General features: G+C 36.1%; 1 protein-coding gene across 1 annotated transcript in view; it reads right to left on the minus strand.

The window, feature by feature from the left end:
* LOC136042733 (uncharacterized) overlaps positions 1-13,807 on the minus strand; it is a 140,827-nt gene extending 127,020 nt beyond the window's left edge. The window contains exon 1 of the mRNA XM_065727700.1: positions 12,987-13,807. Coding sequence (XP_065583772.1) covers positions 12,987-13,663 — 677 coding nt within the window. The 5' untranslated portion in view covers positions 13,664-13,807. The remainder of the gene's footprint in view (positions 1-12,986) is intronic.
* Between the last annotated feature and the right edge of the window lie 4,377 nt (positions 13,808-18,184).

The following is an 18,184-nucleotide window of genomic DNA, read 5'->3' on the forward strand; positions in this document are numbered from 1 at the left end:
CGGGACAGGGAATGGTCGATTAGCAATTACCATCAACAAAGCTCAAGGGCAATCATTAGAATCATGAGGTATAGATCTGAATACGGATTGTTTTCCCATGGACCATTATATGTTGCATGTTCAAGAGTCGGTAAACCTGACAATCTATTTATATGCACAGACAATGGGACAGCAAAGAAGGTTATATATTCGCAAGTTTTACGTAGTTAAAAACATATATATAATATATCTATCTATATTCACAGGTGGGACATAGGGACACAACTACAATGGCGCGTAACTAATATGGCGCGTAACGACTTACGCGCGCGGGGGGGCTTGGGGGGGGCGCGAAGCGCCCCCACCAACTAGGTGTTGGGGTGGCGCGAAGCGCCACCCCAACAGCTAGTATATATATATATATATATATATATATATATATATATATATACTAGCTGTTGGGGTGGCGCTTCGCGCCACCCCAACACCTAGTTGGTGGGGCGTTTCACACCCCCTAAGCCCCCCCGCGCGCGTAAGTCGTTACGCGCCATATTAGTTACGCGCCATTGTAGTTGTGTCCCTGTGTCCCACCTGTGAATATAGATAGATTTATATATGTGTTTCAAACTACGTAAAAATTGCGAATATACAACATTCTTGGCTTTCCCATTGTCTGTCCATATACAAAGCCGTATGTACTAATAATGACGTCATATGCAAACGCTCTTTTTACAAACAAACAAACATCCATACACACAACTCGTTTTTATATAGATAGATAGATAGATAGATACAATACAAATTAACTACGTAAAACTTGTGAATATACAACAGTCTTCGCTGTCCCATTGTCTGTGCGTATAAATAGATTGTCAGGTTTACCGACCCTCAAAGATGCAACATACAATTGTACATTGGTAAAGCAATCTGTATTAAGATATACCGTATTTTTCTAGTGATTGCCCTTGAGCTTTGTTGATGGTGGTTGCAAATGCTAATCGAATTGGGAATTGCAATCTTTTAAATTGAAAAAGCAGATCCGTTGGAATCATGGGAATGCGAGGAATAAGAACAGCCTCACCCTCATAAGGCCCTGTCAAGATTGTGGCCTCTATTAGGTTTTCCATTGTTTTTTTTACGGCAAGTCGCGTGCCATTGCAAAGCTTTGGTGGGTTGATATTTCTTAAAAGTATTATTGGTACGCCTATTTTTAGTTGTAGCACGTGTGGTGGAAACCCTGAAGGATCTATGGAATTTAAAAATTCAGATGGATAATTAATGCTTCATTTGGTTCAACGACGAATTGGTGAAACAATTCACGGCATTTTAAAATATAATTTTCTTCATCCTGCCGAATCATTAGTCTATAGGAATAATAATGCATTGCACTGCATTTCTTATTCATTTCTTTGTTAGTGGCTGGATTCATCAATTTAATATTAAAGTGATAGCCGTCGGCTCCATCCCAAAAAATGATAGGATATTGTAGGGCATCTCAGCATCGATGAGTTTCAGCAATTCTTAACAACTGAGCGTTTCGCTTATGAAGAATAATATCTCGAGGTAAAAACTGATCACCGACCATAACAATTGCCACTTCGTCGATAGTTGGAGCATTGTATCTACGCACATGTTGGCCAGGAGGCGTTTTGTCAGCGGAAATAACAATTTTATGCGTATCAGTAGGCATCAAATCGATGGCTGTTTTGAACAGACGCACTAAATTATTATTTTCGTGGAAAAGATGTTGCAATTGGGAAACGATTGTCCTTTCAACGTTGGGAGATATTTCGCAACGTGCATTCAATTCAGAATTTCTATCACTGATGAAGTACAATTGTAAAAATTTATGATTCTCGCCTGAGAATGGTAGAAGGGACCCTGCTCTATGATAAATTTGCCCTTTTACTTTGAAAGTAGAAATAAATTGATCTGGATTTTCGATTTGGGCTCCAAACGACGTCATTTGGAAACATGAGTTGTATTTTCTGATTTTTGACAAAAAACGCTTAGATTCTGACGTAGTTCCAGTAAGTAAAGTCTTCAATAGCTCTGGTGGTGCAGCCAATAGAGGAAGTTTAACTTTTCCTGAGGCGCAACACATTCCCATTGTTTCACCATTGAATTTCAAGGCCTTGCAATAGGGACAAATTTTAGACATTGTCCCGATTTGAACACATCTACTCAAGCTATAATCATCGACTGGGTTGTACCTGAATGCCAGGCGATAACTTTCGGGTTGCTCTGATTCCTCGGCACGCTTTCTTTTCTTACTTTCTCTATCAGCAGCAAGCCTGATTTCTTGCTGTTCTTGTGATTCCTCGGCACGCTTTCTTTTCTTACTTTCTCTATCAGCAGCAAGCCTGATTTCTTGCTGTTCTTGTAATTCCTCGGCACGCCTTCTTTTTTCACTTTCTCTTTTAGCAGCAAGTCTGCTTCCGCGTTGCTCTGGTAGTTCCTCGGCACACTTTCTGTTCTTTCTATCTCTATCAGCCTCAAGCCTGTTTCCTTGCTGTTCTTTTGATTCCTCGGCACGCTTTCTGTTCTTTCTTTCTCTATCAGCCTCAAGCCTGTTTCCTTGCTGTTCTTCTGATTCCTCGGCACGCCTTCTTTTTTCACTTTCTCTTTTAGCAGCAAGTCTGCTTTCGCGTTGCTCTGGTAGTTCCTCGGCACGCTTTCTTTTCTGACTTTCTCTATCAGCAGCAAGTTTTTTGGCATAGACTCTTTGAGCATCTTCATCGGCTTTTGCCATTGTAAGTTCATCAGTCATTGTAAACTTAAACATTAATAGATTTCTACGTGAACATATGTCTTAAATATCTTGAATGACGTCACCGTCAAAGCAAAAATGACGACAACTAATTTCATGACGTCAGCCGACACAGAAACATGACGTCACCTGATCCACAGCCAGCCAGACAGACAACTTATTTATATATATATACTAGCTGTTGGGGTGGCGCTTCGCGCCACCCCAACACCTAGTTGGTGGGGGCGCTTCGCGCCCCCCCCAAGCCCCCCCGCGCGCGTAAGTCATTACGCGCCATAATAGTTACGCGCCATTGTAGTTGTGTCCCTATTTCCCACCTGTGAATATAGATAGATATATATATATGGTTTTAACTACGTAAAACTTGCGAATATACAACATTCTTTGCTGTCCCATTGTCTTTGCATATAAATAGATTGTCAGGTTTACCGACTCTTGAACATGCAACATATAATGGTCCATGGGAAAACAATCTGTATTCAGATCTATACCTCATGATTCTAATGATTGCCCTTGAGCTTTGTTGATGGTGATTGCTAATCGACCATTCCCTGTCCCGGTGTCCCGGTCGTCATTTACATCCCCCTGTTTCCCCCGGTGTCCCCGTTGTAGTTGTGTCCCTGTGTCCCGGTCGTCATTTATATTCCCTGTGTCCCGGGTCCCGGTCGTCATTTGTATCCCGGTGTCCCGGTCTGTATATACATTCGTTTTTTAGTTTTGTTTTTCTCCTTTATTTTTTTCCTTTTTTTTTCTTTTTTAGCTTATTTAGATTTTTAGATTTTTTAGTTTTTTTATTAGTTTTTAGTTTTTTTTTCTTTTTAGTTTTTTTGTCCCGGTCGTCATTTATATCCCCCTGTTTCCCCCGGTGTCCCCGTTGTAGTTGTGTCCCTGTGTCCCGGTCGTCATTTATATTCCCTGTGTCCCGGTCGTCATTTGTATCCCGGTGTACCGGTCTGTATATACATTCGTTTTTTAGTTTTGTTTTTCTCCTTTATTTTTTTCCTTTACTTTTGTCCTGGTCGTCATTTATACTCCCTGTGTCCCGGTGCTTTGTTGATTGCTAATCGAACATTCCTTTTGTCCTGGTCGCTTTCTCTTTGAGTGTCGTCATTTATTTTTTTCTTTTTTAGTTCTTTTAGTTTTTACCTTTTTTAGTTTTTTTTTAGTTTTTAGTTTTTTTAGTTTTTTACCTTTTTTTAGTTTTTTTAGTTTTTTTAGTTTTTTAGCTTTTTTATTTTTTTTATTAGTTTTTAGTTTTTTGTAGTTTTTGCCTTTTTTTTAGTTTTTTTAGTTTTTTAGCTTTTTTATTAGTTTTTAGTTTTTTTTGTAGTTTTTGCCTTTTTTTAGTTTTTTTAGTTTTTTAGCTTTTTTATTTTTTTTATTAGTTTTTAGTTTTTTTTGTAGTTTTTGCCTTTTTTTTCTCTTTGAGTGTCGTCATTTATTAGTTTTTTCCTTTTTTTTTTAGTTTTTTATTGGTTTTTACCTTTATTTTAGCTTATTTTTCAGTTTTTTCCTTTTTTTTAGTTTTTTTTTATTTTTTATTTTTTTTAGTTTTTTACCTTTTTTTAGTTTTTTTAGTTTTTTTAGTTTTTTAGCTTTTTTACTTTTTTTATTAGTTTTTAGTTTTTTTTTGTAGTTTTTGCCTTTTTAGTTTTTTATTGGTTTTTACCTTTATAGTTTTTTTAATTTTTTAGCTTTTTTATTTTTTTTATTAGTTTGTAGGTTTTTTTGTAGTTTTTGCCTTTTTTTAGTTTTTTCAGTTTTGACGTCACCTGATCCAGTTTTTTCAGGTGACGTCACCTGACACATCCATCCACACATCCACAGACAGACAACTTATTTTTATATATATAGATAGATAGATAGATAGAAGATATATATATATATATATATATATATATATATATATATATATATATATATATATATATATATATATATATATATATACATATATATATAAACAACTGAGCGTTTCGCTTATGTAGAATAATATCTCGAGGTAAAAACTGATCACCGACCATAACGATTGCCACTTCGTCGATAGTCGGAGCATTGTATCTACGCACATGTTGGCCAGGAGGCGTTTTGTCAGCGGAAATAACAATTTTATGAGTATCAGTAGGCATCAAATCGATGGCTGTTTTGAACAGACGCACTAAATTATTATTTTCGTGGAAAAGATGTTGCAATTGGGAAACGATTGTCCTTTCAACGTTGGGAGAAATTTCGCAACGTGCATTCAATTCAGAATTTCTATCACTGATGAAGTACAATTGTAAAAATTTATGATTCTCGCCTGAGAATGGTAGAAGGGACCCTGCTTTATGATAAATTTGCCCTTTTACTTTGAAAGTAGACATAAATTGATCTGGATTTTCGATTTGGGCTCCAAACGACGTCATTTGGAAACATGAGTTGTATTGTCTGATTTTTGACAAAAAACGCTTAGATTCTGACGTATTTCCAGTAAGGAAAGTCTTCAATGGCTCTGGTGGTGCAGCCAATAGAGGAAGTTTAACTTTTCCTGAGGCGCAACACATTCCCATTGTTTCACCATTGAATTTCAAGGCCTTGCAATAGGGACAAATTTTAGACATTGTCCCGATTTGAACACATCTACTCAAGCTATAATCATCGACTGGGTTGTACCTGAATGCCAGGCGATAACTTTCAGATTGCTCTGATTCCTCGGCACGCTTTCTTTTCTTACTTTCTCTATCAGCCTCAAGCCTGTTTCCCTGCTGTTCTTTTGATTCCTCGGCACGCCTTCTTTTTTTACTTTCTCTTTCAGAAGCAAGTCTGGTTTCGCGTTGCTCTGGTAGTTCCTCGACACGCCTTCGTTGACGTAAATTGCACATTCTTAATCTGGCCATTTCTCTTTGAACCGCAAGCCTGGTTTTGCTTTTTGGTAACATTCTACCTTTTTCAATGTTTTTCAATTTTTCAGTGTTCATTCTAACATTGATGTTAGAAAAAAATTTTACGTACCAAGCATGCAAACACTCGACAATTTATAATAAAACTCAAAATTATAAATATCTGTTATAAGGTTTTCGAATTACTTTAATCTATTGTCAAAATATATAGAAATATTTATGCAATTACCAGTTTCTACATTTTTAGTTTCAGTTTGCTTTTCAGTTTAGTTTCATTTTTATATATATTTAAGATATAATCTGGCGTAACGGACAGACAACTTATTTTTATATATATAGAAGATAGATTTTTATATATATAGATACAGTTTCTTCTTTAGTTTCTTTTGTTTTTTAGTTTTTTCTTTTTTTAGTTTCTTCTTTTTATTGATTTGTTTTCTTCAATTTCTCAATGTTCATTCTAACATTGACACTTGGAAAAATCTTTACGTGCCAAGCATGCTAAAGCTCCAACAATTTAAATTAAACCTCAAATTTGGGGTATCTGTTTTAAGGTTTTCGAATTACTTTAATCTATTGTCAAAATATATTGAAATATTTGTGCAATTCCCATTTTTTTTTTAGTTTTTTCTTTTTTTAGTTTTTAGCTTTTTTAGTTTTTTTTAGTTTTTTATCTTTTTTATTTTTTTACGTTTTTTCTTTTTAGGTTTTTTCTTTTTTTAATTTTTTTAATTTTTAATTTTTTTTTTAGTTTTTTCTCTTAGTTTTTTTTTAGTTTTTTACCATTTTTCTTTTTCGAATTACTTTTATCTATTGTCAAAATATTTCGAAATATTTATGCAATTTCCAGTTTTTACATTCTAGTTTGTTTTCTTTTATATATATAGAAGATATAATCTAGCGTAACGGACAGACAACTTATTTTTATATATATAGATATATATATATATATATATATATATATATATATATATATATATATATACATATACATATATCTATTCACAGGTGGAACACAGGGACACAACTACAATGGCGGGTAACTAATATGGCGCATAACGACTTACGCGCGCGGGGGGGCCTGGGGGGCGCGAAGCGCCCCTACCAACTAGGTGTTGAGGTGGCGCGAAGCGCCACCCCAACAGCTAGTTTATATATATATAGATAGATATTACATTGTTTTAGCAGGGGGCCGAGCTCTATTCATTGAAGTGAGCTTCAGAAATAAAAAGATGTCTGACGTACTACTACCCCCCCCCCGCGCAAAAGCGCATCCTCCATGTCCTGATTCGCAAAAAAAATATTTTTAATTTTTCTATGTTTAGTTCTTTTTTTAACAAAGATACAAAGTTTAGGTAATTTTCCGTACTTTAGGAGTCAATTACCCCACTCCAACTGACAAACCTGACAAGTTCAAAGACGGGAACATCTTATTCTAATTCTGGGCTGATTAAGTAAATGCCAAGGGGTTTTAAAAACGACAAAAATTGAACCAAACTCAGAAATAAAATTTCCTTGTCTGTAGAAGGATACATATAAAGATAGAGTCCCACTATCAAGGCCGTATCCAGGACGGGTACCGGGTTTTAATCCCCCGCCGCGAAATTTTTATTCCAATTGGAAAGCATAGCAAAATATATATAAACAAATTTTGGAAGGGTTTTTTACTTTTTTTGTACCCCCTCGAAAAAATACCCCCCCCCCAAAAAAAAAAAAAATCCTGGATACGACCTTGTTCACATAATAATTTAAAATAACTTATCTTGTACACAACAATCATAATTTTGGTAATAATGGCTAACTGTATTCTTTGCCTGGTTTGTTAGGAAAAAAAACGCAGACATCATTAATCATGCACAGTTTAAGTTTTAATTATTCTATCCAATCTATGCAAAATCAACTCACGTTGAAGAACCCTAAGGATAGTTATAAGGCGATTATTATATCATCACGAAGTGAAAACCGTCCCTTCCAGGCCTCGGTTTGCCCCCTCCCCCCAGTATATGTTTACCTGGATGGTACTATATGGCTCATTTTTCAGTTTTCACAATCGTTTTCACTTGATTTGGAAAAATCGGCTCCAACTTTACCCCCTCCTCCCAAGATTTTGGCAAAATTTCGCTAGTGGGCACTGGAGTGGAGGAAACAAATTTCCAAAAGTTGTGACCAGTCTAGATCGTTTTTTCAGGCCGAAAAATATTAGTTTGCCAATTTTCAGCAGAAATTATCGAACCGTTTTCAAGAAGTAATGTATAAACACATACACAATTATTTCTAGTTTAAAGACATAAGTAGGATAATATACACACATATACACACACACACATATATATATATATATATATATATATATATATATATATATATATATATATATATATATATATATATATATATATATATATATATATATATATATATATATATATATACTATCTTTATAAACGAGCAATAATTGTTTTTTTCTCGAATACTCTCCGTATTTTTTTCGGGAAACTTGGTATCTTGGGATATTCTCGCATAAAAGAAAAACTATCTAGATAGGTCAGAAGTCTGAGAAAATTCAATTAAGAGCCTTTAATTTTGGAAAAATTAGTTTCAATAATCAAATATCTTTGAACAGACCTCAGTATAAAAGACATTAGTATAAAAATATATTAAATTGCATAAGGAGCAAAAAACTGGCAGTTGCAAAAATATTTGTATATATTTTAACAAAGGATTACAACAATTAAAAACCTTAAAAAAAGTCAAAAATTTGAAGCTTATCAGACATCGTTATTAGAAATCGGACTTGCTTTAACAATCAAATATTTTTGAAGACTCGGTATGAAAAGACAGCAAATTGTCTGCGGTTAGAAGACAAGCGACAATGAGAATCTATATGATTGGTAGGCCTGCCGCGTATGGCTGGTAATTGCAAAAATGTTGGTACATATTTCAACAAGGGATTACAACAATTCAAAAGCCTTAAAAATCAAAACCAAAACTTTGAAGCTTAGTAGATATCGTTGTTAGAAATCAGACTTGCTTTAATAATCAAACATATTTGAAAAGACTGCAATATGAAAATACAGCAAATTCTCTCAAATTGTTTACGGATCAGAAGACAAGCGACAATGAGAATCCATAGATAGAAGCCTGCCGCGTCCCGACTGCCGGGGCCCGGTACTATATATATATATACTAGCTGTTGGGGTGGCGCTTCGCGCCACCCCAACACCTAGTTGGTGGGGGCGCTTCGCGCCCCCCCCAAGCCCCCCCGCGCGCGTAAGTCGTTACGCGCCATATTAGTTACGCGCCATATTAGTTACGCGCCATTGTAGTTGTGTCCCTGTGTCCCACCTGTGAATATAGATAGATTTATATATGTGTTTCAAACTACGTAAAAATTGCGAATATACAACATTCTTGGCTTTCCCATTGTCTGTCCATATACAAAGCCGTATGTACTAATAATGACGTCATATGCAAACGTTCTTTTTACAAACAAACAAACATGCATACACACAACTCGTTTTTATATAGATAGATAGATAGATAGATACAATACAAATTAACTACGTAAAACTTGTGAATATACAACAGTCTGTTCCGAAATACAACTAACTTCGTAAAACTTGAGAATATACAACATTCTTCGCTGTCCAATTCTCGCTGCATATAAATAGATTGTCAGGTTTACCGACCCTCGAACATGCAACGTACAATTGTCCATGGGAAAAACAATCAGTATTAAGATCAATACCACATTTTTCTAATGATTGACCTTGAGCTTTGTTAATGGTGATTGCAAATGCTAATCGAATTGGGAATTGCAATCTTTTAAATTGAAAAGGCAGATCTGTTGGAATCATGGGAATGCGAGGAATAAGAACAGCCTCACCCTCAAAAGGCCCTGTCAGGATTGTGGCCTCTATTAGGTTTTCCATTGTTTTTTTTACGGCAAGTCGAGTGCCATTGCAAAGCTTTGGTGGGTTTATGTTACGTAACAATATTATTGGTACGCCTATTTTTAGTTGTAGCACGTGTGGTGGAAACCCTGAAAGATCTATGGAATTTAAAAATTCAGATGGATAATTAACCGCTTCATTTGGTTCCAAAACTGTGTCGACTGACTTGTAAAGGACTGCCTGGTCTTGAATCTTGGTCAAAACAATATTGTTGATTTCGTGGACGTCTATATTCTTGGGTGCGAGAATCGCTCTTTCACTTAGCCATTTATTATTTTTATAATTTTTTAGAATATTCGGAAATATATTTTCAATCAATTCATTTTTGGACGTCACTAAATTACAGAAATCAGCAGGTAGTTGTATACGTCCTGAAATTGAGTCTACTGGGAGCTTTCCGTTTCCCATTGCTAGCAATTGATCTGAAAATGTTTGACCAGAGTCATCGTTTTGCAATCGGACACGCATATTTGTAGTTAATTTTAATGTTTTTACGTGTGCCCATAAATTAGAATTTTTCAGGCAAGCATTCATTTCGTCTGCAGGAGTTGATCTAGGTATTATAGGTAATGTTTGCCTGAAATCTCCTGCAAGCAATATTAATGTGCTGCCAAAGGGTTTCGAATTCCCTCTTAAATCTTTCAAGCATTGATCCAGAGCCTCGAGCGATTTTTTGTGTGCCATTGTGCACTCATCCCAAATAATAAGTTTGCATTGCTGCAATACTTTACCCATCCCAGATGATTTGGAAATATTGCACGTGGGAGTTTCTGTAGAATGCAAGTTCAGAGGCAATTTCAAAGCGGAATGAGCAGTTCTTCCACCAGGCAGCAATGTTGCGGCTATTCCGGACGACGCAATTGCCAACGCTATATCATTTTTAGATCGAATTGATGCCAGAATCAGTTTTATCACAAACGTTTTACCAGTACCTCCTGGCGCATCCAAAAAGAAAATTTCTCCAACGTTGTTATCGACACAATGCATTATCGTATCATAAATGTCTTTTTGTTCCGACGTTAACTTGGAAATGTTATTTTGTACATACGACAATAGATCACTCGTACTGTAACTTTGTTCACGATCCAATTCTACACATGTCGAAACAGCAGCGATACGGTTAGGTGAAGGCATTCCCAAACCCTGAAGAGGTTTGTTTGCCATACTTATGCAAATATCTTCTATAACAACTAAAGTGTAGTTATAAATTTCTGGTGTAAAATCAAAAGTCATGTCTGACGTCTCTAACTGTTTTCGATGAAGTATATCTTCGGACATTTTTGACTTATATTTTTCCCATAACTCTGTAGGAGCTGATGGAGAGCAAGTTGTTAAAATGATGCCAAACAATGCACGAATTTGACTTGGGGTTGACGTTTCGCACGCGTCATTGATGCAGTTATCCCAGTGTTGGTCATTCTCCAATAAATTCAGAGCTTGGCATGCACTACGGTAAGTGTCATGTATAGTACCATTTACAGTCCTCAAATACTCAAAGGATGTCGGACCGGGTACATTCACCAAAAGCAGGCGTAGAAAGAAGCATTCATGTTGATTGGGGTGAACGGTGTAGAGTCTTCCTATCGTGGTATCTTTGAAGATGGTAGGTTGGCCGTCGACTGACTTACCCTGTTTTCGACGTTCAAATACTTTATTTTTAGTATTCCACGTGTAATACGAAGGCACTTCAGTATACAGCAGTTTTTTCGCAAAAGAATCATTTTTGCAAAGCGAAAAAAAAGCTGTTAATGTTGTATCCGGTGGATTCAGGACTCTTTGTTGCACGTTGGTTTCCGTGAAATAAACACGTTGACCATTCTGTAAATGTACCGCTAAGTGAACAACAGCTGGACTACGTTCATGTATCGGAAATGAAAGAATTCGCCAAACAGCTTCATTACTGCTTATGTATCTTCCAGCCTGATATTCTACGATTTCATCGAAATCTTTGATTTCGGACTGCAAGCCAAAAACTGCCATGTCACTGCCTTTGTTGACGTATTTACATATATATTTTATTGCCTTTACGGAGTTACAGTATTCAACGTTTATATGTGCATTAAATGTTTTGGATAATAAAGGGGAATATGGAACAACCCACTGGTTATCTACTTCGATGGTGGTACCGTTACGCTTCTTTATTATTGCTGTTTTACCGCCATCTTCAGTAGATCTTCTTCTATATTGTGGGTAACCATCATTGCCAGTAATTGTTGTGGGTACTAAAAGTCGAGGATATTGCTTTGTGCACCTTCATTTGGCCATGCATGGTGAATTTTCGTTCAGTGCACCGCAAGGTCCATGTATCATATTTTTTACAATAATATCATGTAACCCCTTATCGACATTTTTATCAGGTATTTCAGCGGAAATCACATCATCAATTTCGTTTGAAGTAATTTTTTTATGTAGCCAGATTAGTATATGTGCGTGTGGCAAACCTCGTTTTTGCCATTCCACTGAGTACATCCAGCATCGCACTGACCCAAACACTTCATGTTTTACAAGGTAGTTTATCAGTGATTTCAACTTTTGCCGGAAGACACGTGCCGTAATGTCATGCCTATGAACCGCCGATTGTCCTTGAAGTAAAAGCTGCAGTATCTCGTCCCAAGATTGATTACATGTAAATGTAATAAATAAATCTGGACGACCATAGAGACGAACATACGCAATAGCATCTTGAGCATATTTCTTTTTTCACATTCTCTTTTAGCAGCAAGTCTGCTTCTGCGTTGCTCTGGTAGTTCCTCGGCATGCTTTCTTTTTTCACATTCTCTTTTAGCAGCAAGTCTGCTTCTGCGTTGCTCTGGTAGTTCCTCGGCATGCTTTCTTTTTTCACTTTCTCTTTTAGCAGCAAGTCTGCTTTCGCGTTGCTCTGGTAGTTCCTCGGCACGCTTTCTTTTCTGACTTTCTCTATCACCAGCAAGTTTTCTGGCATAGACTCTTTGAGCATCTTCATCAGTCATTATAAACTTAAGCATTAATAGAATTCTACACGAACATCCGTCTTATATAACTTGAATGACGTCACGCCTTCAAAGCAAAAATGATGCCTTCAAAGCAAAAATGATGGCAGCTAATTTCATGACGTCAGCCGAAACATGACGGCGAACATATGTCTTATATAACTTGAATGACGTCACCTTCAAAGCAAAAATGACGGCAACTAATTTCATGACGTCAGCCGAAACATTACGTCACCTGACACATCCATCCACACATCCATCCACACATCCACAGACAGACAACTTATTTTTATATATATAGAAGATATATATATATATATATATATATATATATATATATATATATATATATATATATATATATATATATATATATATATAATATATATATATATATATATATATATAAAGTAAAAATAAAGGGTAAATAACTAACCATGCTAACAGCGTTCGAACGGAATAATCAGTCTCATCCTCTGTGACTGCTTCTTTTTCAGTGTCAATAATCTCTACTATCGTCTTCATATAGTCATCTTTAAAAACTGCATTTTTAAGATCCAAATTCTTCTGATTTGGTCGCATTGTATTTGCAAATAAAATGAAATACTTGACAGACAACGAGGCGTTGTTACCTCCGTGTTCTAGTAGATATTTCTCTAAAATGGTCAAAACTCTCAGTCTCTGATGTTCGTACTGCTTTGACAATCTATCTACCAAAATACTTAAGTCTTTCTCTGAAGGGTATTCTGCCAGTTTAAATGCCTTTACCTCTAAAACAATAACAGAACATTTCGTCACAAGAATAAAATCTCCAAGTTCTTCATTCTTATGAGAGGCTTTCAGGCTGTAAAATACATACATTGGGAGATTTGAACTTTTTAGTTTCTGGTAAACTTCATATTCCGCCGTAAATCCACGTTGTTCTTGATCTCCAATTTTCTTTATAACTGGTGGAAACATAAGAGGACCACTCAATTCAAGATGATTTCCTTCATTAAAAAAATCAGACAATATACTCTCAGCAGCTTGAAGAAACGGCACGGATCCCGAACGTCCGGGAATTTTTATCCGTCCACAGCATGTGCAAGCCTTAAGATAGTCTTTGAAGTACATTTTTGCTGGAGTGATTTAACAAGCCCACTCAGCTAGGCTGTACTTGTGCACATAATATTCATATGACTTCAGTATCTTTAACTAAACAGTAATCTTTAATCTTTAACTTTAATCAAGTCAGTTTCCGGAGCGGAACTTACTAAACAAACAATGAATTAGTCTCTTATCACTCTTAAGTACTAGCAAAAAATTATATTATGACGAATCTTAATTTCCTATGATTAATAATAATCGTGGTTGTAGCGGTAGCTGCAACCTAGTAAAAGAAGAGTAGCCCACAGTAACCTATAGAGTAGTAACCACAGTATATAAAGAGTAGCCCATAGTAAGGGAAAATTAAAAAACTTTTTTTTAAAAAAAAACTGGCAAGTGAGAAAAGATTGTCATTTCAAGCTGATTCGGGAATTGTAACTACTATCTAAGTTAGCCTTATAGTGACATGCTACTTTGAAAAGAAATTTAAGGGAATTTCGGAAAAAGCCTGAACCCCCCCCCCTAAATATGTCGTCGGATAGAAACAAAAAGTACACCACAAAATCGTCTTTGTCAAAAACCCTACACAAGAGCCTTAGAATGCCCTGGCTTGAACAAGGACAATTCCTTTTTGAATGGGTAGAAATGATATGTCCCTTTTTTCCACGCAATATGAAGAGCTTAAGAGTACCTCAATCATTGATGATGCAATGCATCTATTCGCGCTATCAAAGAACCAAAACACAAAGTTATCAGAATTAGAGATATATTTTTTCTAGAAAGTATCGGTGTCTGCATGTTCTACTTTGTATAAGGGTGCTGTTTTAAACTTGTTGGTTTTCCCAAGGTACTAAAATTAACAAGCTGTCATCCTGGCTTTAACTGCCTTTGAACAGTGGTGTCGTTTCGGGGAGGACAAGGGTGGAATACCCTTCCAGTAATTTGGAGAAAAAATTATTATATAGCCCATTTCCCTTGACTGGCTGAATGTAGACCCCTTTTGCACCCCCATTACCAATAAAAATGCTGCAGCTAAGCCCCTGCATTTGGGCTCCAAAATAAGAAGGCTGCTACCTTGGTTTTAAATCCAATTGCTCGGATGCCAAATGCTCTTTGTCAGAGAGAACCATGAAAAAAGAGCTGTCGACTTCATCCGAAGGACAAAGGGTGCATTCTACGTTCTAAACAATAGCAATTTCACATTAACTACAGAAGTGTATATAGTTGACACCCACCGGGATGGTTATAAAATTGCGAAGGGCTTGCAAGGGCATAACATTCATAAGCTTTAATTGTACCCATCTCGCTTTCACTCTAATTTGAAAGCGCTTCAAATATGTTTTCAATTTGTTTCATTCTGCTAATAATAACGATGATGATACTGATGTAAATTTACTTCACTAACGATGCACATTATTTATCTGTAGTAATCGTTATTAAAAAGGTAAATTCTGAGTTCCACTTGTCTGTCGTTCCAGTTGTTACGACCATGTCAGTTGGAACAAAAGGCCAGTTTTTAGTAAATTTTTGTCGAATCTGGAATGTAAAAAAAGAAAAGCTTTTCTTACGGAAGTATAGCGCGGAAGTTGAAACTCATAGTACCAAGGACAGTAAAAATGGAATTTGACTCTTGCATTTTCAAGTGTAAAAAATTACTTGTCTAAATTAGGCATGTAGTATTCAATAAGAATAAGAAGAAATTTATGTTCAGAAAACTTTATCCCAGCTAAAAACTTGAAAAAGTAGCAATGGAATACATTTTTTTAGGCGTCAAACTTGTCTCAGGTTAAGTGTCAATGCAGTGGAAAATCGTCTAAGTGATAACATGAAAAACTTGTTTCTTTTCTTTAGTTCCTAATTGTTTTTCAAATCATGCTGAGGCATATCGAAGGCTCAAAACCCAATTTAAGAATATTAGAAGCTATAGTGATGACAATGGTCACGTAGGTCCTGAAGTAAGTAGTAAGAATGTACTGAAGCGTAGATGGTGCAAAAGACCGAGGAGGATTTTCTAGATGCTTTCCAGAGAAATTGCCTACGGTTGTTTTGGGCATCCAATTGACTGACTGTATCTAGAACAGAAAGCTATATGAAAAATGAGATTCAATCCCGCTTTCTAAGGCTATAATGAGAGAAAGGTTGAGATTGCAAGGACACTCTTCGGACGAGGGATCGCAGATTGCCAAAGATCGTCTTTGTCGATCAACCATCTAGGGCCAAAAGAAAAATAGGTTATCTCAAAATAAGAAGGGATGATAACGTAAGGAAAGATTTGAGGGAAATGGGAACTTCTTGGGAGGGTGTAAATGGGGAGGTTTTGAATAAATTGGGAGGGAGGCGGAGCGTACGGCAGCTTGGAGCTGCAGTGAGTTGCTAGTAGTATCGAAGATATAATAGGGGCTATCGCCCCTTTAAAACATCTCTGCTTGCCATTAAATTGCATAGATTAATCCTTTTAAACTGATAATTTTAAATACTTTGAATTGGTTGCATAAAACTTTAATTTCGAATGCATGTGAAAAAAATAATGTCAGAAGGTTAGCAAAGATGAATTTAAAATGCGAGTTCAATCCACGAATGAAAGGACATAATTACGGAAGTGTTTCCCTTTTTTACGGGACTATTTTCGAAACCAAAGACTTTTTTCAACTTATATTCAGGCTATAATTAAGATCAAAACTGAAATAGAAAAAAAACACTTGAAAATTTCAAAATATCTTAGATACATTTTTCAAGAACAGCAAAAGTTATACCTGGCATTCCAGAACATCCAGATACACCAGGTACCTTCCAACGCTCGCCTGTAGACGTAATAATGATCTGAGTTGAAATTAATCCGAGTATGAACATTGATATCAATTGCTTTGTCATTTCTGTGGAGTAATGCTGAGTTAGCAGTCTCAATTCGATAGTCTTCATTATTTCTGTTTTTGTTTTTTTTATTTCTGGTGAGTGATACTGACTTGATAGTTTTCAGTCGATAAGTATCATCGGTTTCATATTTGTTTCTCAACTCTTGCCGAAGCAGATATGGCAGTAGAACTCCAATACGTCTCACCGTTGGTACATCTTTCGAAAACTTGACGTTTATTTAGAGCTGCCGCCATCTAATCCTGTCTAAGTCTCACTCAATTTGACGGCGCTCTTGTTTTCTCATAATTTTTTTTTTGTCTAATCAACCCGTGCCTTGGTAAAAAAAAAAAAGTCCAGCTAGAAAGGCATTTGGAAGCTGCTTAAGGGGAATTTTAGATTAAGAAAATATATTTATGTAGTCTCCTTTAAAGATTTTTTCCTCGCATAATATGGTAGCATTAGATAGAGATTTTGTTTTGCGTGTTTATCATTTTGTTTGACCTTACCTACTCTGGCAGTAGAACTCCGATACTCCTCGCTGTTGGTACATCTTTCAAAAGCTTGACGTTTATTGAAAGCTATCACTTTCTCATGCTGTTTACTTCTGTTTTTTACACGCAGTTTGAGAGCGTTCTTGTTTTCTAATGATAATTTTTTGTCAGCTACTTGTTTAGCTCGACTTCCATGTCTTTCTTTCTCTCTTAAGTTTCTTCCTTCGATCTTGTGATGCCGAAATGCATGGATTTGGCATCTTCTTAAAACAAAGGCTAATTTTTGAAGCAATTGCTCTTTACTAGGAAATTCACTTAAGGTTATTAGATCCCAGAATTCGCAATCGAACGATCGCTCTCTAAACTTCTTAAGATTATTCGTTCATTATGATGCAGTCACAGAAAAAATTCTTATTCCGTGACTCCCTCCGTTCCCATTAACTCCCAGCTCTAATTGAAAATCTTGGTGGCCTTGACTGCACCTGTGTAAATCAAGACACTATGTTCACCCAATTTTTCAAATTATGTTTGCTCTTTTGTTAGATTTCGAGTTCGTTTCTCTTTTCTTGGTTTAAACAGGATTTGACAGGTTATGGTATCTTATCAAGTGTTAGCTAATTTGTCTTGAAAAGTACAGGTGATTGTTCAGTTAGGTTTATTAATATTTTCTCTCCCGTAACTCAAAACTTTTAAGGAGTGAAACACATTTTTTAATAGGAAAAGATACTATTAGATGCTTTTTTTTGGCAAAATCGTATCTTACTCCAATGCAATCACTTATGACTTTTAAGAAGGGCACCAGAACTTTTGATTTCTGTTCAAATGAGCCCTCTCACAACCTTCTCGGACACTGGCTCGGTACGATCACCCTTAAAAGGAACAAAAACGCATCCGTGATCTTTCTTCTAAGAAAGAATGCAAGATTCCACATTTGTGTAGATAGGAGATCAAAACCTCAACAATAAGGTTCTGCCATATGCCAAACTAGATGGTGTGATTTCTATCAAGATTACGTGCCTTTTAGAAAGTGTTTCTCCCTTTTTCCGAAATCAGATAAATTTTCTCAGCCTCGTAGCATTTGGTGGGCAACAGTTTCCGTTACTATTAGCCCAGGTCGCCCCTTCCTTATAGTTCGTTTCCAAGAACTGTTTGATACCATCTATATTTTCCATATCTAGCTTCGGTTTAAAATAAACTAAAAGAA

The sequence above is a fragment of the Artemia franciscana genome, chromosome 2 (genome assembly GCF_032884065.1).
Source record: "Artemia franciscana chromosome 2, ASM3288406v1, whole genome shotgun sequence".
Taxonomy (NCBI): domain Eukaryota; kingdom Metazoa; phylum Arthropoda; class Branchiopoda; order Anostraca; family Artemiidae; genus Artemia; species Artemia franciscana.